We start from the raw sequence: 22,174 nt of genomic DNA, 5'->3' as shown, positions 1-22,174 counted from the left end.
AGGGAAGGAGGGAGGGAGGGGCAAAGGGAGGGAGGGAGAGAGAAGCAGGGGCAGGGTTGTTGCTGATACCCTCAGCATGGATTTTACTACTGGGTCTCAGTTTCAACAAGTGCTTAGAGCAAACATTGTGTGCCAAGCCAGTACCCAGTGCGGGAAATACAAGGCTATATTCTATACATCAATGCATTTTCAAGAAGCTGGGGTCCAGTGTAACCAACAGTAGTTACACAGCAGGGAAGGCATTCTGAGATACTATTAGAGTCAGGTTAAAAGCAGTCCTCAGAAGCCACAGAGAAACCCACGGTTTCTGCCTGGAGAGTCCTAAACAGGCTGCCAGGGGAAAGAACCACTGCAAACTGGAGACGCAGGAGGAAATGACATCAGCACAGTAGTCAAGGTTATGTTTGCAAAATAAGCGATATTCTAGTTCCCAAGCTCTGCCAGCCAAAGCTCATTACTCACAGATGATCAAGTTTGTAAGGGACTCAATACGTCTTGCCCAGCTTTTGCTCACAAGCTGGATAAGAGAAGCTAGAAAGTAAAATGCAAATTCCTTCACCCTGCTGCTAGCTGGAAGCCCCCGGGGAGAGAGCAGCCGGGGCGCAGGGTGACACAGGGGGAGTGTTGACCATGTCATCATCATAATTGGCTTTTGGCCCAGTTCCGTAGACAGTAGTAGGAACGGCGAGCAGTATAATGCCAGGCAAACAGTGGGCCACACTGAGTGCTCACTGTGTTCTCTCACACAGCACCGGGCAAGGCTGAACATCTCACAGGAGAATGTCCTTGTACTTAGATGGTGCACATTCAGCAATTTAGGAACTGCATTTCATGATGTCTGCATCTCCATTTCAGATGGTTAGTGCAAAAAGAGGCATGTCGACATGGAGAAATTATGTAAGTGTGGCAAAATGAGTGCGCCTTGGTGCATGATAGATAGGTATCTACACATTATTACAGCCTTCTCATACATTTGAAATCATTCAAACTGAAAAGATAAAGGAAAAACTTGAAAGAAATTCCTGAGTGACTCTTTGGTTAAAAAACAGGGCGGGGGGGAGGTATATTATTTGATTTACCAAAATAGTACCTGTATTGGTCAAACTCAATCACTTAATGAAGTCACTTTATGAGAATAAGCAGTTTACAGCTACAGTAATCCCATTGTCCTTTTGGGCCTCATCAGGTTTCCCTGAAAATACACTGAAACACATAAAAACTATGTGAGCAAAGTGGCCAGTACGAACATACGTAGAAGGCCATAATCTGCCAATCTTGTATCCACGTGAAATACTGTAGAGATCTGTCTAAAGGGTGAAGTCATGGTAGAAGAGGGGGCAGAAAACTTCCCCCTCTGGAGTTATTCCAGGCAGTCTGGACAGCTACTATCACCATCCCATCCCAGGGCAGCTTCCTCATGGGCTGAATCAGCCTTATAGCCCCAAGAAAACAGTGCAGTACCTGGCTCATATCTCTGATAGTGTGACGTATAGTACCATCAGATACTCACAGCTTTATCATACTTTGATCCCAGACCTTTTATGAAACTCTCCACAAAGAGCTCACCTCACTAGGGCATTTGCAGGCCCTTAGCCAAAACAGCAGAGGAAGGTGAGCTGCTGAGCCAAAACACCACGGTGATTGGAAGTAGAAAGAATGCACTCACTCTCTTCTTGCTGTTCCGACCTGTAAACTCTAGATGCCTATGTCCACAAGGGTGGCTCTGCAGGGTTCCAGCGCAAAGCCCCATGAAGTCAGAGAAGCCTGGGGGAGGGGATTTTGAGACTGCTCGTTTCTTATTCTACACGCTGCCTAGAAGTGTCCACCTTTTCTCTCTCCTGTCTCTCATCTTTGCTGGTCTACCATTCTCATTCATCTCCAGCTTAAAGACACTAAAGCCCTGACGTCACCCAGTGAGCATGGACTTCTGCTCCTTCAGCCTTCCACCGCCCCCACCCCCACCCCCCATGCTCTATTGTCCTGTCTCTTCCTTCCAACAGCACCATCACACTCTCGCTGCTTCTACTGTTCAAAGACCATGGGGCCATCCGGCTTGTTCATCCTTTGTCCAGCTGAGGTGCAGCAATCCAACTTCCATAGTGCCCTCTCTCTCCGCTCCAGCTCTGCTCCTGCTAACCTTTGACCCCAGGTCCACCCTTCCACTTCTTATATTTCTCTCCCCTAAAACCTTAGTTCAACCAAGTTTTCAGAAACAGAGCAGATAAATCAAACTTCCTCAAGCGATGTCTATCTATTCGAGTGAGCTTGCCAAGTTATTTACTCCTCTTCCATGCCTCAGCTATTTCTTCTGTAAAATGGGTTTAGTAATAGTACTTTTTGAATCCACATGTTAGTTTATCACCAGGTTCCTAATAGGGAAGGGCCCTACTGCTAAATGAGAATCAGGAGAGAGTATTTATTTATTTATTTAACTCATGAAAAACCCAGGGCATTTTTGGCAAACAATGATCATGGAAGTCTCTGTACAGTTTCACCTAGTACTGAGAACTAATCTAACTTGAGAAGTTTGTGTATTTTTCTACCTAAGGTCTTAACATTGATAGAAGACCCTAACCAAGCTTGAATAACAGAAGGGTTAAAAGTCCCAAGTAAATTTACACACTATATTACATGCTTTAAATCTACATTATTTCCTTTCCTTATTGCTGTGAACTGACAAGCAGTAACTTAAGAAAAGGGGGGGTATTTTGACTCTAAAGTTTGAGGGTACAGTTCGGCATGTCAGGGAGGGTTGGAGGCAAGGCTGGTTCTCATTTGTGATGGCAGAAGTGTGAGGCTGTTTCCTCATACCTGGGTAGAACTGGCGACAGAGATGGGACAGGAAGTGGAGCCAGGTTAAACATCAGGGCTACCTCCTCCACTGTAACCCACCTCCTCCCGCTAGGCTGCAAGGATTCTACAATCTCCTAAAACAGCACCACCATGGGAGGACCAAGCATTCAAACTCATGAGCCTAAGGGGGGCAGGGATTCAATATTCAAAACATAACAAAGAAAATATAGTACAAAATGCCCACTCTAGAGAGAAGTGACCTGCTTAGCATTTCAAAGGCTGAAATAGTAGAGCTTTAGTATTTTTAAGGGCCACAACATGGCTGGTAGTTCTGAGTGAGAACTCCTTCACCAGTGTCCACAGACCTCTCCAGGTCTAGGTGGTGGCACACCATCAGCATTTTTGTTTACTCTTCCAAGATAGCCATGGGGGGACTAGGGCAAGCTGCTCCCCCTACATTGGCCTTACGGGGAAACTGGCTTCAGGACCCAAGGTCTGGGAAATGGACCTGCTAACATGAACCAGCAGAAGCACAGGATGAGAGGTAAAAATATTTACTGTACTGTCCCCAGACTTCACTGCGCTCAGCAACAGGGCAGTGAGTGTGGTTTCTATGAACTAGAACTCTCAGGAAGAGCCCCGCCTTCCACTGAACACTCTGCAGGGCTGCTTAACTGACTAGAAGAGCATGGATGCTGTGGAGAGGTTGCAACGTTGCAAGTCTAGAGCCACATCATCTTGCGGGGTATCTCCAGCCTCTTAAATGCCATTTATTGCCTTTCTCTGTGGCTGACATGACATTCTGTAACCATGTGGGATGTAGGGGCAGATCCCTGGTTTCCAACCTACCAAGAACTGAGAATGTCTTCAGAAGAGCATCAGAGGCCTATAGCAGAGTTTCCTCCCAGTTTGCCTTCACCCACTTATGGATTGGATGAGAATGGCCCTCGTAGGCTCCTGCATTTGAACACCTGGTCTCCAGCTGGTGGCACGGTTTGGAGGAGGTTTCAGGAGTGTGGCTTTGGTAGAAGTACATTGCTAAAGTTGGGCTTTGATAGTTTTAAGACTCATGCCATCTCCAGTTCACTCTGTGTTTTGCGCTTGCCGTTCAAGATGAGAGCTCTCAGCTTCCTCTTCCAGCTGCCATCCCTGCTGCCTCCACACCAGGATCTACTCAACCCCCTGCAACCATAAGCCTGGTTTAATAAACTATGTCTTCTGTAAACCACTGTACTGGCTGGTTTTGGGTGTCAACTTGACACAGGCTAAAGTTATCACAGAGAAAGGAGCTTCAGTTGGGGAAGTGGCTCCATGAGATCTAGCTGTGGGGCATTTTCTCAATTAGTGATCAAGGGGAGAGGGCCCCTTGTGGGTGGTGCCATCCCTGGCAGTCCTGGGTTCTATAAGAAAGCAAGCAGAGCAAGCCAGGGGAAGCAAGCCAGTAAGGAACATACCTCCATGGCCTCTGCATCAGCTCCTGCTTCCGGACCTGCTTGAGTTCCACTCCTGACTTCCTTTGATGATGAACAGCCATGTGGAAGTGTAAGCTGAATAAACCCTTTCCTGCCCAACTTGCTTCTTGGTCATAGTGTTTTGTGCAGGAATAGAAACCTTGACTAAGACAACCACCTTGGTTAGGGTGTTTTATCACAGCCACAGAAAAACGATGCATTTGAGAGGTTCCTTGATTTTTCTTTGTTCTCTTTCTATAAAAACTTCATCAAACTGTCACCACATTGGGCCATGGACTTTGCCTTAATCTAAACTCACATTCCTGGGCCATGGCTACTCATATTTGACTCAAGAGTAAACTCTCTCATCTCCTCTTAGGTGAGAGTTCTGTTTTGACACTGACTTTTCTATGACTACGTAGGTCCTAAATTTGGAAATGTTCTTTTGCTTTGCTTCTCTGGCTCCTGACTCAGCTTTTCTCCTGAGGCTGTGATAGAGAAATGTGTCCCAGGCTGTCAAGTAGTACATTCCCTATCAGCAGTCTCTGTTCTTCACTTACTTAAAAAAGCTCGGCATGGTACTCTGTGTGGTTCTGGTCATGCCTTTCCTAGTCATGGCCTGACTCTACACCTCACCTTAGCATCCTGACACTCATCACAGCATTGGCAAAAACCGCAACGACAGTACCTCTGCAAGCATGGAGAGACTCCATCCTCTCATTTGGAAGAAAATTCTAGGTGTAAATGCCTCTAAATCCTGAGCTTGTTTTCAGAGGACCCCACTCTAACCACACAGGCAGGCAGGTAATACAGCAATTTGAAAGAGCCATTCCTGGCAATACAGCAGAAAGGCGGATGCCTTTAGGATTCTCTGGAATCAGTTTTGAATGAACAAAGATTGTTACCAAAGACCCTGAACTAGTTATGTTTCTGTTGTTGTGATAAACACTGTGGGCAGAAGCAACAGAGAGGAGGAAAGTGTTCATTTCATCTAACAATTCTCAGGTCATACTCCATCCCTGAGGAAAGTCAGGGCAGGAACTCAAGGCAGGGACCCAGAGGCAGGGACTAAATGCAGAAGCTACACAAGAACGCTGCTTACTGGCTTGCTGCCCATGCCTTGTTCAGCATGCTTTCTTCTAGCACCCAGGATCACCTGCCTAGGCATGTTACCACACCCAGTGATCTGGGCCTTGCCACATCAATCATAGATCAAGAAAATGCCCCCACAGGCTTGCCAACAGGGCATCTCTCTGCTCTAAGGTTCTCTCTGCTCAAATGACTCTTTCATGCATTAAGTTGACAGTAATAAATAATAATAATAATAATAATAATAATCAACAGTGACACTGTTTTAACAGAAAGTATGCTGCACCCTGTCAGCTCTCAGCAGGCTGTTGATCCAAGAGAAGGCTTCAAGCCCAGACTCAACGCCAGTGCCATCCCAGAGGGGCGGCTTAGAGCTGTCTGTTCAGCTCAGCTCCAGGGAGGCACTACACCAACTAATTACAGCTTCACTACCGGTGAGCTCTGGTTCAGCTATAAAACACAGAGGAGAGGTGCTAAGGGAAGGAATGCCCAAGAAGAGCACCCCCCCAAAGGGAAGGAGGAAATGGAAACAGCAACCAGGGGTCCCCAAGTTTTCTTTAAACAAAGACAGGCAGTGAGGAGGCAGAAGAACATGCTGACATGAGCTAGGTAGAAAAGAAGTCTACACAATAAGCGACTTTTGTCTGTGATGCACTACACAGTCTTTCAGAGAGCCTTGCTCATGGTGACTGTTTAAGTCCCCAAGCGCCTATGCAGTAGAGCAGCAGTGTGGCTTAACATTTAGAGAAAGTTGACTGGAAGAGGGTAGATGAGTCATAGAAGGAAGGTGGGGCTTGAACACTTCATTTTTTTAGGCTCTAAAACCCCTGTCATTTTCAACCTCATCAAATAATATTCTGAAAGGTGCCAAAATAAGAGTCCACCCTATGTGATTCCATTTACCTGATGCTTCAGAAAGAGGCCAAAGCATGCTATGGTGAAGGGGAGATCAGAACAGTACAGTCTCCAGGGCACTGAGATTCAGCAGGAAAGAACACGGGGGAAGTTTCTATTTTATAGTTTGATGGAGGTGTAGAACTGGCTTGCACATGCCCCTCAGAGCCTCAGATTTCACATTTAAGAGTAGCCTGTTTGTTCTGTGTCCATTATCTTTCATCGAAATAGAAATAAGGGTCAAAATTATACAGCCCATTAAATACATTCAAATTTTGATGTCTTGGTTTAAAGTTTAAGTCCATATACATTTGTAAATATTAATGTTCTGGATTGTTTTGTGTCTAAAGCCACTTTCTAGAAAGTTCTAATTCTCCTGACATAGAACTGCTCTATTGTTGAGGTCTGGGCTGTTGCTGTGTATTGTAATGCTAAATGCTGGTCCTGGTTGCCCCCAGGGACCCAAGTGATGCTATGTCCCCTAAGTCATCCCTGATTGGTGAATAAAGATGCCTACAGCCTATACCTGGGCAGAACAGAGATAGGCAGAGTTCTGGTTCCCAGGCTTGGGGTCTGAGGCAGGACCTCAAGGAGAAGAAGGAAGAGGAGGAGGAAAAGTAGGAGAGGAAGGAGAAGGAGGAAAAAGACTAAAGTGGGGAGAGGAGAAGACACCATGGGATAGGTGAGTCATGGAATCGTGACCAGGAGGGCTGGCTAATTGGAGTTAAGAGTGCCAGATGGAACATGGCAAGGTATAACTCGGGGTTATTGGGAGGGAAGTAGGCAAAATGCTTAGAGGGTAGATATCTGCCCAGCTCTAGTGCTTTAAAGACTTATTATAAATATAAAGGTTGTATGTCTTTTATCTGGGAACTGAATTATCAAAAGCAGCATAGAGACCCCCATTGAGATTAAATACTACATCACTCGATGACAGAGCCTTGCACAACAGATCCTACCATCAGTATCCATTCTGGACTCAGTCAACAGCACAAGTTAAATGTACCCAACACCAGCGCAAAGCAGAGCTAGTGAGGAACACATCCTGGCCTGCTTTTAAGATGCCCTGAATTGCCGGATGGTGGTGGCGCATGCCTTTAATCCCAGCATTTGCCTCAAGATGCTTCGGGTTGAGATTTCCAAGGATAGAAACCCCATCACTTGTAGCAGAGTTAGACCCGCACATCCGGGACACAAGTACCCAAGTGGTGAAATTACTGGGAGCAGAACACCAGTGGGTTCTATTTCTTATCTAATTTGGTCCCCACTATTCCCTTTGAATAGAGACACTCACTTTCCACATATGTTCCCTGCCTATCTCAGGAGTTTCTTGTAAGATTCAAGTTGTGAGTCAATCAAAAGTAAAATACTGGAAGCCAGATTTAGGAGGCAGAGGCAAATAGATCTCTGTGAGTACAAGGGCATCCCGGTCTATAGCATGAGTGTTAGATGAGTTAGATGAGTGTTAGGCTAGCCATGGAGAGACCCTATCTAAATAAATAAATAAATAAATAAATAAATAAATAAGAAAAAATCACACTACACAGGAAGTTTTACAGACAAACTGAATAATATATTGAGTGCATCCTTAGACTAAAACCAGGGAATGTAAGCATTACTTACTCGCAAAGAAGGATTCCATTTTCTAGTCCTGTCCGGAAGTCTTTGTCACCAAAACTTCGACCAGTGACTTGCTGGAAAAGAAAAAAAGAAAAAGAGAGCATAAGTATTTTCCTCTATAACCAGGAAGTTCAGTATTTTAAAAAAAATTTTAATCCTGAAAAACTCATGACACTCCAAGAACAAGAGACTCTATTAACCTTGACTTCCCTCCCGATGTGTAGCTTTGCATGGATCAGGTGAAATAAACTTAGACCATGAAGTTTCCACTCTTCCTGATAAGACTCTGTTACTTTCTGGGTTCCACCTCAGTAAGTCAAAGTCATAGTGTGTCTCTTCCATGGAGGATGCACATTCTCTCAACATATATATATATATATATATATATATATATATATATATATATATATATATAGCAACGACACATAGAATTGCCAAGGGCGAAGACCCCGAATACTAAAGCATCAGGGGTCAGGGAAGGAGAGTCTGTCTAATGGCAGGAGACTAGCGCTATGCAGACTATAGCCAGCATGCATAAATGACAGAAAGGGACTGAGGGACACTTATGGTATCTCTGGCTGTCAGCAACCATTGGCGAGGAACAAGGTACTCAGAGATTTATTTGTCCAATCTCTAAATACAAATGCCCGAGCTGAAATATACCAGGTAGACATGTCTGTAGTCACACCCTAAAGAAGCCTCTAACACAAAAGTGGAAGTCGTGTCTAATGAGTCACAAGAAAAAAAGAAAAGGGAGCCATGAAAATACTCCAACAATGAAAAGGGCAAAAAGAGGAGGTGGAAAATAGGAGGGAGGGGAGCAGGGAAGGGAAGGGGAGGGGAGGAGGGAAGAGGAGGGGGAAGGGAAGGGGAGAAAGGAAGAGGGGAAGACAGGGAAGGGTAAGGAAAGGGGAGGAGGAAGGAAGAGAAAGGGGAGGAAGGAAGGGGAGGGCGAAGAGAGACGGGAAGGGGACGGAGAACAGATAGAACACACAGAAAGGTTGAAGACTTAGTACTGACCATGTCAACAATCACATTCAGCGTGAGTAGCTGCAGAGGCCACAACTAAAAGACAGAGATTGTGAGACTGAAGCAGAAGTTGAGTTAACCTTGAGCTGCCTACAGATGTGCTGGACAAATTTGAAGACGTGGACTAACATGAGTCACAAGAAACCTGGCCCAGGCAAACTAACATCAGAGGAAGAAATCTCAGAACAGAATGCAACAGCATGGATGGAGAAAGCTCTTTCATAACAAGGGGTCAGTTAGTTCACTGACAAGGCATCATATTGTGAACATTAATGTAGTTCACCATTCACCATGATTTTAGAAAGCCCTTCAAACTACACAAATCAAAACAGATAGGATTACTAAGAGGGAGACGGGTCATAAGTAGAGTCAGAGATTTAAATATTTCTTTTTAATAACAGGCAAAACCCATAAACACAAAGTTAATAATGATATAGAACACATGATTAACACTATGGACCCAATTGGTTTAGTTGATATTCCTAGAATATTCTACCCTCCAACATTTACCAAGCCAGACTGAATTCTAGGTCATAAAACAAGTCTCAATATACTTAAAAACATCTATCCAAAGTGGGTCTGACCACAACAGAATACAATGAACACCAAAATATCTATGGACTATACCCAAATGTTTTTAAGCTAAGTAAATTTATTCCAAAAAATAAAAAATTAAACCTCATAATACATTTGTAGATAATAACACAAACCAAAAATGTACAAAAATACTGAAGCAGGATGGGGGCAGGGAGGGGAGGGATACAAAAAGACAAAAGAGAAACAGGACACAAATTACCAGAGACTCGGGAATGGCAAATGACGTCACTGCAGAGTACAAAAAACAGGACACAAATTACCAGAGACTCAGGAATGGCAAATGACATCATTGCAGAGTACAAAAATATTAAAAGCACAACAAGGGGCTATTATAAACAAATTTGTACCAATAAATTAAGCAACTTAGATTGCTCTGATAAATTCCTTGACGTAAGCACAATTCATACAACAGGGAAACAAATCGCCCTCTCACAAAGAAAATAACAGGGCTCTGAGGCTCACTGCTAAGTTGTACCTACCGGTTACAGAGAAAAAAAAAAAGTCTAGCTCAATACAAATTCATGCAGACGATTTTTAAAAGTTTATCTTATGATGTGCTTACAATGGCTCACGTTTTACACTCTGACCAAAGACTTCTAATTAACATTCCCTTCATGACAATACCAGTCATCGATATTAAGATTAACTGCCCCTACCAATGGTCCATTTGCAGGGAACTAAGAGTCATGGCTCAGACCCTTCTAACCTCTCCCTGGATCCCAGCCAATGGAGGATTCTTAGCAATTTTCCCAACAAGGCACTGGGCCTGGCATCATTCCATGACCACATTCCAAAGACACAAGGGCACGATGGGAAACTCAGCAGAGAAATGAAGAGGATCTGAGGTAGTGTGGTGACACACGCTTTTAATCCTAGCACTCAGGAGGCAGACACAAGTGGATCTCAAGGCCAGACTGGTTCTATAAAATGAGCTCCAGGTTAACCAGGGCTATGTAGTGAGACCCTGTCTATTAATACATGTGTTCATGATTTTGTGTGTGTGTGTATGTGAACCCTTAGGTTATAAGGTATTTGTAAAGAAAGCTCAGACTCAGGAAGATTCAGAGCCTAGTTGAGAGGAGTAGCAGATGGTCAAGAGCACTCTACTCCATTCCTGCCTCTACTTCTCCTTATCATTTGATGTGATCATTGAAACTCCATCCTCAGGGTTGTCCAGCCCTAACTGGCAAAGCCACGCCAAACCCTTTTTTCCATATCAAGCACACCCATCAATAACACTTTGGACATGTTCCTTACTTCCTCCACTCCAACATCTTTCTTCAAGCCACTGTCATCTTCCATCCATCAGGCAGACCCACCCTTTGACATGGTGACATGGTGCTGTCACCGATAAAGTTTATACTCAAGAATGTCACAATCAAGATATAGAAAAGAAAGATCTTAATATAAAACCTCAGATTTTAAGTTGTGATTTTGTGTGGGGTCATGATGGTAGCTATCCTAGGCCACACATAGCCCACAGGTCAGTCATGGATTAAATATGTCTGATAGACAGTTCAGACGCTGGCACAACTACTTCTACCGGGCTTCCCATCTATTCTCAAGCAGGGAGCTCTTAACCTCTAAAGGATCATCAAGCCAGTATGACTTACATTGCTTCCAAAAAATAACTCTGAACCTCGTTCATCATAGTAGAAGCCAAGTTCCCACAGTTCCCTAATGGTGTTCAACACATACACATGAATGCATGGGGCAGAGAGTATAGATGACAATACACTGGAATCCTATAACTCATGGACAAAAACCACCAACCATCACTATCATCTAAGAGGTGAGACCAACACATCTCTTCATTCAAGGGAGTCCTTAGAAACCCTTCTGATGGCAATGAGTCAACAGCTCTTTCTTTGCAGTCCTTCAAGAAGCCATATTGATTTGAATCAGGTCCTCCCTGCTTTGTGTGCAGGGTTAATCCACCTTAATTACTAACCACAATATTTGTTGCAGGACCACGCAGAGTAAAAGTCACTGAATGACTAATTTATCAAAACCTGGTTTTCCAGGAAAAGAAAAGCCTTCATCTGCCTCCATAATTAAACAAAAGCAGAAGGCAGGGGCATTGCAGCGTGTCATTGCACTGTTTAGTGCAAGCAGTTATTGAGGAAGCTCATCTGTATCTGATTTCCTTTCCATGGAGCTCAGAGGTAACTCTAAATTTATCTACATTCCCTGGTACTGCCCCGAATCATTCAAATTCTGAAATATGGAGACACCAGACTCAAAAAGAAAAACCACACAGCTCCATGACAACATCTTTACGATGTGTTTATAATGTAACACTCTTTATATCATAGCCCTACAGGCCGCTAATTGTTTTGTTACCATTGTTATTATGAAATTGTAATGAACAGCCAAAGACTGCCAAGAACTGGTCTTCCAACCCAGTCATTACCATGTATGCAAATAATATTTCAGAAATTTCTTCATGAATCTTTTGTAGATTTTTGAAAGAAAACCACAAACAGACTACAAGTCTAAAGGGCATTTAAAATGAATATTCACAATTCTTTTGGTTTTGTTTTGTTTTTCGAGACAAGGTTTCTCTGTGTAGCCCTGGCTGTCTTGGAACTCACCCTGTAGACCAGGCTGGCCTAGAACTCAGAAATCCTGCCTCTGCCTCACAAGTGCTGGGATTAAAGGCATGAGCCACCACCACCCTGCTGAATATTCACAATTCTTAGCACAATGATATAAAGAGAGAATTTTGATATGTTATTTTTGGGGTTGAATTTTTACGTAGAAATGTATTTACTTCATGTGTATGAATGTGTTGCCTGCGTTTATATACATGAACCGTGTGAGTGCCTGGTGCCTACAAAGGTCAGAAGGTGTCAGATCCCCTACAGCTGGAGTTACAGATGTTTCTTCAGCATGTGAGCCACCATGTAAAAGTTGGGAACCTGTCCCAAGTCCTCTGCAAGAGCAATTCTGCAAGTGCTCTGCAAGTACTGAGCCACCTCTCTAGTCCCTAAATGATTGACTGGATGACTGACTGACTGACTGACTGACTGACTGATTGATTGATTGATTTACAGACATGATTTTTATCACACATCTCTGGCTAGCCAGGAACTCACTATGTAGCTTAGGTTGGCCTCAAACCTTCAAAACTTCTGCTTTCCAAATTCTGGGGGTTACAAGAGTAAGCATCACATCCCACCTTTTAAAGAAGAGATCTGACTTGTTGACAACACACACACACACACACACACACACACACACACAATATTGCGTAGATATTCACTTAACTTTGAATAGACATGAGGATTTTCCTTAAGTTGTATAATTGAAGGTATCTTTCAAAGGAGTATGATTTCCTCTCACATCCTGTTAATGATAAAAACCACACTCCTTCATTCACAAAGAGGCTTAGCTGCAACTCATTATGCATTCCCTCTCTCCGGATTCTGACTTAATTATCTAGAGCATCTATGCATATTCCATGCTGAAATCATAAAATAAAACAGAATAAAATTCTTCTTCCTTTTCGCTTTTTTTTCCTCAGAAATAAACTCCTGATAAGATTGTTAAAAGACAAACCAATATTTGAAGGGTGTACTTTATAAACAAAGATAAATTATAGTCACTTAAGGAAGAATTAGCAACCAGCCTCAAAGGGCACCATTTCAGCCCCTCTACCCTTCAGTAGAGCATGGCTGCCTTTATCCTTTGTTTTTTTTTTTTCTGGTCAACCCCAAAGGCTCCATCCAATGCTCAAGATCTCCTCCCTTCCCTTCTACATCTCGACCTTAAGCCCTTGTCCATAGCTTCCAGCATTTCCCTGCTGCTACCATGATGAACTCTCTCTTTTCCTAAAAACCCTAATTCAATGCTATCCTTCAGCCATCTTGATTTTCTTTCCCTGGTCCAGATTCTATGTGACACTCTGTCTCTAAGCTTGAAGATTTGCAAACTCTCTTTATTTAATTTGTTGAAAAATCTTTAAAAGGTTAAGAACTACAACTGAGAAAACTTAAACTCAAGCACTTAGGGCAAGTTCGTGAACCTGTATCAACCCTCGCTTTCCCCTCAGAAGACATGGTAGCAATACCTAGTCCAGTGGTGTGCATGAGGATGCATCAAAGCAATGCACAAAAGCCTAGCACCATGCCTGACCAAAGTAAGAACTCAGTGCATCTCATCACTTCATGGGCCCAACGTACCACAACTACAGTGGCCACCTTCACCTCATTGCTCTTGCTTTTATTTTTTATTTATTGATTTATTGATTTTTAGCTCTCTGAAGTTATTTTCCTTCTCTGATCTTAAGTGAGATGGTGCTCACTGGCTTTCCACTGATGTGCAGGTATTGCCATACTGCCTAAGTTAACGACACTCTCCTCCTACCATTGTAAGCAATGTCTTAGCAGCTTGAGCCAACAGTTCTGCCCTTCTGAGATCCATTGCCTTTCCTGGGCTTCCCTACCACTTTGTGCTCCTGGGATTCTTTCTGCCTCATTAAATAAACTAGCCTTTCCATCGCATTAAGGATTTCTACCTCGTTAGCTGGAAAGTATAAAAGAGACTTTTCCTTTCTTCTCTTTCTACATCCTCGCCCTCCCTTCCCCAGGTAAGTCCTATCCTTTTATGTCATATGTATGAGGAGAATTCATGCATTTTTATACATGGCTCTGGGCATTCAAGTCCCAAATCAAATCTCCAGTTTCTCATTAAACATCCCTCTTGGGTACCATACACACACACACACACACACACACAGACACACACACACACACAAATGAGGCTGACAAAATCTTAATGTTTGCCCCCCAATCCAACTTGATTCATCTCTTGTCTTCACATCAATGAATGACATCACCTCCTCCAATAACACAGAGATGAATTCAAGCCACCAGGAAGAGCAAAGCTCTCTTTCTGAAACAGATTCCAGACCTGCCTTTTCTGTCTCCACATAGTAACAGTGAGGCAAGCTGCAATAGTTTGTAAGCAATACAACTGCAGTGTCCCCCCATGGGTCCCTGCTCAAATCAACACCCGCACAGCATCCTGAGATCTTTCAAAATTCTCACCCATATGCCCACTTCACACTAGATTAAAGCCCTTTGCAGAAAATACCTTTTTACAGGTCGGGTGAGTTTAAAAAAAAAAAAAAAAAAAAAAGATCCTACAAATTAAGAGACTCATCCAAGGTTATGTGGACAAGTGAGGCAGACCAGCTCCCCTTTCACCTCGGTCCCATCTAACTCTGTTCAAATCCCCAGGCCTCCAAGGCCAGTTAGACTGCTATACTTTGTTCCATGATAACAGCTCATTGTATCGATTCAGTTCGGCTTGGCAGAGAAACAGCACAGAAGCCCAGGACTGAAGTTATTGAATCAGCATTACCAGACTGCTAGCACCAGCTCTGAGTGCTTAATATGGAGGATAATAAAATGCAATCTGCAAGATCCATTTATATTTTCATCATGTCATCGGAAAACCAGAAGGCGCTGTTTATAGCCACAGATTGACAGCGCCTACAAAAAAAAAAAATCTAATTAAGAATACAGCTGATGCTTAAAAGTACCCTGGGAGCACTCATTCTTCTGATCTAAGCATTGTATGATCTGGACACGGAAAATGGGTCAATGCAGACACATGTGCGTGGGTTCAGCTGACTGTGTTTGCACATTCTCAAGCTGTCCCTTGCAGACAGGGTGACAGAAGCTGCAAAGAAAGACAGGCAACACACACAAGGAGTTCCACCAAAGCTGAAAGCCTTAGTGACAGATTGGAGAGAAAGAAGAATCCAGAAAGAAACGGGCCAGGGGGGTGCTGTGAGCTAAGCGTGTTGCCTCCTGGGAGTTCCTGAAGCCACGGTTATTTTTACCTGGTTATTGTGTTGTTTCTTTAATAAACATTGCAGTTCTGGGCTAAAACTGGCAAAACTGTCACAGTGAAGCAGAAAGCCACTGAATCAGGCAGATCTGGGTTTGAGGCCCTGGAGCGGTGAGCAGGAGGTTTCACTCCTTCAAACCTGCTTCATGGTGTTTACAAAGGTGCTTATAGGAGCCTGTCTGACTTGGTTGTGGGAGGTCAGAAAGTAGAGTAGGTGCGGTCTGGTGGGGCATTTCGTGCTTCTGAAATGGGGAAAATGCTATTTCTCTCATGGTTTTGTTTCTCAGGTTTTGTTTCTCAGGGTTCACGTTGACAATAATGGAAATCCACAGCCAGAGAGCCTAAGGCTCGGGGGCTTCCATTTGTATTCAGAAAGGCAACTCTGCCCAGAAAGATGGGTGCTGGGCACAAGTTCAGGCTGGGAAGCCAATGAGAGCGTCTCTAAGTATGTTGGCAGGACTAAAGGAGGCCGTAGAAGACAGCCATGCAAACCCTGTCCAAAAAAAAAAAAAAAGATATGTTTATAAGAAAACCAGACTTCTTTTTTCGGCGGGGGGAGGTTTTTGGCTTTTGGCTTTTTTGAGACAGGGTTTCTCTGTGTAGCTCTGAAGACCAGACTGGCCTCGAACTCAGAAATCCACCTGCCTCTACCTCCCAAATGCTGGGTTTAAAGGCATGTGCCACCACCGCCCGGAGAAAACCAGACTTCTAAAAGAAAAAAATAATACTCTTTGTCATGAAGGAAAAAGGAAAGGCTGATATTCCTAAATAAGAGACCAAAAAGCATCAGGATAACATATAATGTATAAGTCTTTGTAAGATATTGATTAAAAAAAAAACCCATGGGTGACATCCGGAGCACACCCGGGATATACTGCATATATACTGGTCACTTATGCTATCAGTCACCACTGTTCACCTGTGGAGTGATGATGGTTCCCTGGGAGGATGCTCTTCTTCAGGTGTATGCTCAGGTACTTAGAGGAATTGGGTAGCTGATTCCTGTACCTTTTTTGGAAACTGTTGAAAAAATGCTAAGAGTGTATATATAGTATGCGTATGAATTAAATACAGACAATGCCAAGAAACACTGAAATCTGATCGAGGGCTCATGGGATTCTTGGATCCTGTCTCACAGAATTCTTTCCTATTTCCCTCCCTTCCTCCTTCCCCTCCTGATCTTCCTTTCTCTTTCTCCTTCCTTTCCTCCTTGCCTCCCTCCCTTTCTGAACCCTTTCTTTCTCCTCCTTCCGTCCTCCCTTCCCCCTCTCTCCTGCCCCCTCTTTTTCCTCCCTCCCTCCCTTCCTTTCTCCCCTTTCCATCCCTTCCATATGTTTTAGAACACTGATAATAAAATGCTGTTTGGGTTCTAGGGTTGAAACATAGCAGCCCAGAGCAGGTGTTCATCAACAACCCGTCTGGGGCCTTCCTGTTCCTCTTTAGGAGTGCTTTTCCTATTTGAAGACCGGCATTTGCCAGTTCATCGTCAGTCACCAGAGTTCTGTCAACTCACCCACTCTTTCACTCACAACCCAGAACCGGCCCAGCCAACCACGGACATAGACATGACGCTAACAGTGATGATGGAGAGGAAGAAGGGGTCAACCCCTTGGCTTCCTGATGCTGGGCAAAGAGCTAGACTAGAGGCTCTGCCAAGTACACACAGTCCTGTAGCCACGGTAGAGCTGTCTGAAGAAGTGATCGATTTCACTATTTGATATTCTAATAATGGGAATAATTTTTAGCTAAGAATCCAAAGCGACCACAAAACGGTTGGGCATTGCCAATGTGCGGCATGGAAAACGGCATCGAAGCCAAATGAGAAATTCACCCAAACAAGTTATTAGATTACCAAATGAAAATAAAGCACTGTGAAATACTCAGAATAACAGCAGAGTAATGTAAGCAGTCCTTTTAATTTCAGAATTGACTCAAGAAATTTAACTCAGAGGGACAGCACCAGAAGTGACCAGCCGGAAATGAGTGAGGCCGGGGAGATGGCACAGTAGAGAAGTATAACAAGCGTGAGGGGCTGGCTTTGATCCCCAGCACTCCTGCTTAAAGCCAGGCATGGGGGCACTGCCCATAATCTCAGCGCTGAAGAGAGAAGACAGGTGGCTCCCCTCCATCTACCCACCCCGCTGGAGCTCATCAGCTAACCAGCCTAACTTAATCACTGAGCCCCAGGTCCCAATGAGAGACTCTGTCTCAGAAAACAAGGTAGACAAGTTCCTGGGGACTAACACTCAAAAATTCACCTCTGGTCTCCATAGACAGGAACTTGTACACATCCACATACATCCACATCACACACAAACACGTTTGTGTGCACGCATGCGCACACACACACTCACAAACACGATGAGGAGATTAGTTTTGAGAAAAGAGGAAAAGAGAATCACAGAAGGTTCTTTCTAGGGTACAAAGATTCTATTTCTTGATTTGACGTAGTCATTACAAGGCTACGCACATTAAATCATTAACCAAGCTGTGCATCTGTTTTTTTGTGATTTTTCTACACTGTGTATTCATTTGTTTTGTGTGATAACAATGAAATTCATGAGGCAGAACACGTTGTGAAGGAAAGTAGTTTATTTTGGCTCTCAGGGGCTGAATCTGCTGTTGCCCTTCCTGTTCACAGAGCCCCGAGGCAACGAGGCAACACAGGGTGACAAGCCACATTCAACCACAGTATCAACCGCTGTCAGTGGCTGTGATTCACCCAAGCCTACCCCACAATGCATTTTAAAATGAACATTTAAATACTGGAAAAAGATACTATTGTACTATTTAGCTTATGAAATAAACGAATCACACTTTTTTTTTGTTTTGTCTTGTTTTGTTTTGTTTTGGAGAGTCTATCATTTGTGCTCCAGGTGGACATTTAGGTTGGTATAAGCACTGAGCCCCTTGATCTAATATTCTATTATTTGTTTGTTTGTTTGTTTGAATCATACAATTGCCTACTAACACCTAGTCAGCATTGGGAAAGAAAGGCCCAAAGTCAAGAAAATGGGGCTCTACCCACAGTTCCCTTTCTCTAAGATTCCTATGTACACATCACAGACTTTTCTGAGCCCACTGCCACCTCTGCCTCTTGCCTTGAAATGACAGCAATAGCCAACAGTATCGTCTACTAGGCTAACTCTCCAGCTCCATAGCACCACACGCTATGGTCACAACTCCACTGGCTGGTTATATAGATGAGACCAGGGACAAAGGCAGCCAGGGGAGGAGATAAGTGAGGTTAATTAGCTTCACTCACCTTTGCCTACCCATGCGAACTCTTCTGAAAGTCCTGCTTTCCTACTGCTTCCTAGAGCATTGTGTGGGCCCACGGGGTCTCTTCCTAGAGAGATCTTTCTTCAGATATTCCCTAAGTACTCAATGGGTCATCAAGAGCCCGGATGTTAATATTATCCCTGCTGCAGGCTGAAGAAGCTGAACTATAGACCATTAGACAATTTGTCCAATCTGCTAGAGCTAGGTGGCAGAGGATAACAGGCAGAGTGCTGACTCCTGACCCATGCTTGCAGCCATTAGGCAATGCTGCTAAGTTATAAATGAAAACCTGACTCTCTGCTGTCCATGTCAACCTTCCCCCCCCCACCACCACAATGCCTTTTCCTCTAAGTGGGGAGTAAGGAAATAAATCCCTAAATTCAGAAAACTACTAAAATATATGAGCATGTATCATGAATTTCCTCAATACCATAGTAGTGAAATAGTGAAAGGCTTTGTGATGCTGCTAGATTTTTATCTCTGCCTTTTAAAAATCACAGCAGGTATCCAGTAATCCATCTTAAATAATCCTATATACAACTTGATCTGCTGAGTAATGAGGAAGAAAGAAACAGCATTTATGGAGGGTACAGCCCAGACAAGGAAGGCAAGATGCTTCACCTACGGCCAATACCATTTGCAAAACAGGGCATCTACATCTAGTCATCTTTCAATGGCTCTGTTGTTATTGGTCAAGACAGGGTTTCCCTGTGAAGCTCTGGCTGTTCTGGAACTCGATCTGTACACCAGGCTGTTCTCAAACTCAGAAATCTGCTTGCCTCTGCCTCGTGAGTACTGGGATTAAAGGTGTGCGACACCCCCTAGCATTTCACTGGCCCTTTAAACTTACAAATAATGCATTAGTATAGGTAACCTATTCTTGTGGCTACTTTGCAATGAAGATACCAGGTGGTAATCCACATCTGCTGAGCCACCATCCATCACTGAGTCTCACTGAGCCAGCAGTGAGGTGTCTGCCACCCAATAAAACAGTATCTATCTTGACTTCCATGAAGTGGAGGGACTATAGACCCATTACCTCCATGACTAAATAATGTGCATGCCAAGGTGAAAGAAGGCTCATCTCAAGTCACAAAGAACTGTTTGACCATGACATAGCATTATGCCATGCCAGTGAAATTAAACAGGACACAAGCAGACTATGCTTAATGAACCCAATTGGTGAAGTCTATGTTTAACTGACAAAACCTAGAACAGCGGTTCTCAACATGTGGTTCATAACCTCAATGGCAAACCTCAATCTCCAAAAATATTTACATTATGATTCATAACAGTAGTAAAGTTACAGTTATGAAGTAACAATGAAAGTAATTTTATGGCTGGGGGTCACCACAGTATGAGAAGCTGTAATAAAGGGTTGCAGTGTTGGGAAGTTTGGGAACCGCTGCACTAAGAACTGGCACTCTTACCCCACTGTACACTTCACTAGAAGGTAAAATGTTCTTGAAGAGTTAAAGGGTAAAATGCCTAAAAAGCCTTTTAGTTACAGTTATGGGAGCCTAAGGGGCACTTGGTTAAAGCATCCATCATCTTAAATGATCCCAAACCCCATTTTTTGGTATACCCAAAGACACAATAAAAAAGCTTCCCACTTGATATCATATGATGGCTCGTAGCCAAAATGTAGGCACACTAAAAATACTGCAAAAAATTGCCTTAAAGGTATATGTAGATGGGCATGGAACCAATAAATTTCATGTTTAGTGGGATCTCACACCCAAGATATCCCACTAGGTATATACAGATATCCCAAATTTGGGGAGAAAGAAAGGAAGGAAGAAAGGGAGGGAGAGAGGGAGGGAGGAAGGGAGAGAAAGAGAGAGAGAGAGAGAGAAAGAGAGAGAGAGAGAGAGAGAGAGAGAGAGAGAGAGAGAGAGAGAGAGAGAGAGAGAGAAATTGGAACCACTTCTGGTCCCAAGCATTTTAGGCAATGATGCACAACTTTAATCAAGTCAGCCTAAGAGTGAACCCAGGAGCCATGATGTTTCACTAAACATCTGCCAGCTTTCATGGTGGATGCAGGACCCTTAGTGCCTTAGTGTATAGCAGTTGTCAACTCCCGTGGTGTAAACAACATTTCTACCATGGTTGAATTTAGCCTCAGCATGTGTCAGTGAGTACAAAGCAGGAAAGAAATAGGCACCGTCTTTTTCCAGCCCCATGAGCTGACCCCAGAAGCACACAGTAAACCCACCTCCGTGTTCTTTATATTATGGGACAATGAGATCACTTGTAAGTAATGTTCTTTTGATAATCTCCAAATAACCATGACACTGGAGAAATGTATCCAAATAACGACTAAAAAGAGTGTATGACTGTATAAGCATTGAGATTCTTCTGTCTCCACTATAGGAGAGACTTACCTCAAAGCTAACAATTGTCCTCAATCCATTCTAGGGTAGACTGACATGGGTTTGAACTGAGTAATTTGCAGGCAGTTAACCAGACCATCTAACTGCAGGCAGTTAAGTAAATAAACATTTCAAGAAAAGGGAGAAAGGTATTGTATTTCCAAGATAAGGTGTATGCTATCCAAACTTATTGCAGTGCTAGGTAGACAAGAAGAAGAACTAGTAAGGCTGGCCAGGTGCTACTGGGTGACACATGACAGGAGGGGAGGGAGGAAAGAGAAGGGCTGGTTTTCTCATTGGTGAACTATTGCCTGCTTCCTGTCTGTGGATATGCTATGGTACACAGCGCCTAATGTCTTGCCCAAAGCAAGACAAAGAAACAGACCCAACACCTGAATGAATGTGAAATTCACAACACACCCAACTTTGGGTCTCCCCTGGCATCCCTGGCACTAGCAGACTCTTAGTGATACACAGTCACAAAGTGGGCCTCTTGCACCATGAGGGGTCAGGGGTGAAAGTACAAGGTTAATGCTATCCTTCCCAGCACAACTTTAGAGAGATTAGATTATCGCTTCATGACTCCTGGCCTTCTCACCGATTCTCTGCCTGCCTAAGAGAAAAACTGCTTACAGCAGCATTTCCCCATGTGTGTTTTACAGGATCCCAGGCTCCATGGGACTGAGAGAGATTCGGTGTGGAAAAAGGATCCATGGCCAAATAAGTTTGGGGAATGCTCTGTTTACTTTTTCCAACTCGGTGCTGACAGCATGCTCATGAGATCTTCCAATGGCGTGAAAAACAGCATTTCCCAGCCTGTGGACCCAAGCCCTCTTTTCAAGACCCGTCTTCTGGATGGCTGGGGCCAGCGCTCTGCAGATTGGGTCGCCTGGCTTTCTACACAGATGACCAACTCATAGCACAGAGGCTGAAGAGTCCCCCAACCCTGTAATTGCTGTGGGACCCCTGTTATCTTGGGCACACAGGCTCTCTGTATTAAATGTGAACACACCATTGCTCAGGTTTGAACACCCCCTCCAAAGGTCATGTTGAAACTGAATTGATACTTTCTGAGAATATTTGGGCGTAAGATCTCTAAGAAGTAATCAGATGTAGAAGTGTCCTCTGCCACAAGTCTGTTAGTTACGTAAGAGTGGGCTTGTTAGGACTCTCTCTCTCTCTCTCTCT

General features: G+C 43.7%; 1 protein-coding gene and 1 long non-coding RNA gene across 11 annotated transcripts in view; one reads left to right on the top strand and one right to left on the bottom strand.

Moving 5' to 3' along the window:
* Positions 1–22,174, bottom strand: part of Limch1 (LIM and calponin homology domains 1) — a 308,356-nt gene that overhangs the window by 181,647 nt on the left and 104,535 nt on the right. For all 10 annotated transcript variants that reach the window (XM_031342511.1, XM_031342508.1, XM_031342509.1 and 7 more), the window contains exon 2: positions 7,851–7,921. In XM_031342511.1, coding sequence (XP_031198371.1) covers positions 7,851–7,921 — 71 coding nt within the window. The remainder of the gene's footprint in view (positions 1–7,850; positions 7,922–22,174) is intronic.
* On the top strand, positions 19,972–21,998 carry LOC116071102. The gene is made up of 2 exons (XR_004110707.1): positions 19,972–20,067; positions 21,649–21,998. It is a non-coding gene; the product is annotated as an uncharacterized LOC116071102 (long non-coding RNA).

This window comes from Mastomys coucha, unplaced genomic scaffold (assembly GCF_008632895.1).
Source record: "Mastomys coucha isolate ucsf_1 unplaced genomic scaffold, UCSF_Mcou_1 pScaffold22, whole genome shotgun sequence".
Lineage (NCBI taxonomy): Eukaryota > Metazoa > Chordata > Mammalia > Rodentia > Muridae > Mastomys > Mastomys coucha.
Note: the sequence above shows the minus strand (reverse complement) of the source record. Positions and strands in the feature narration are given on the sequence as shown.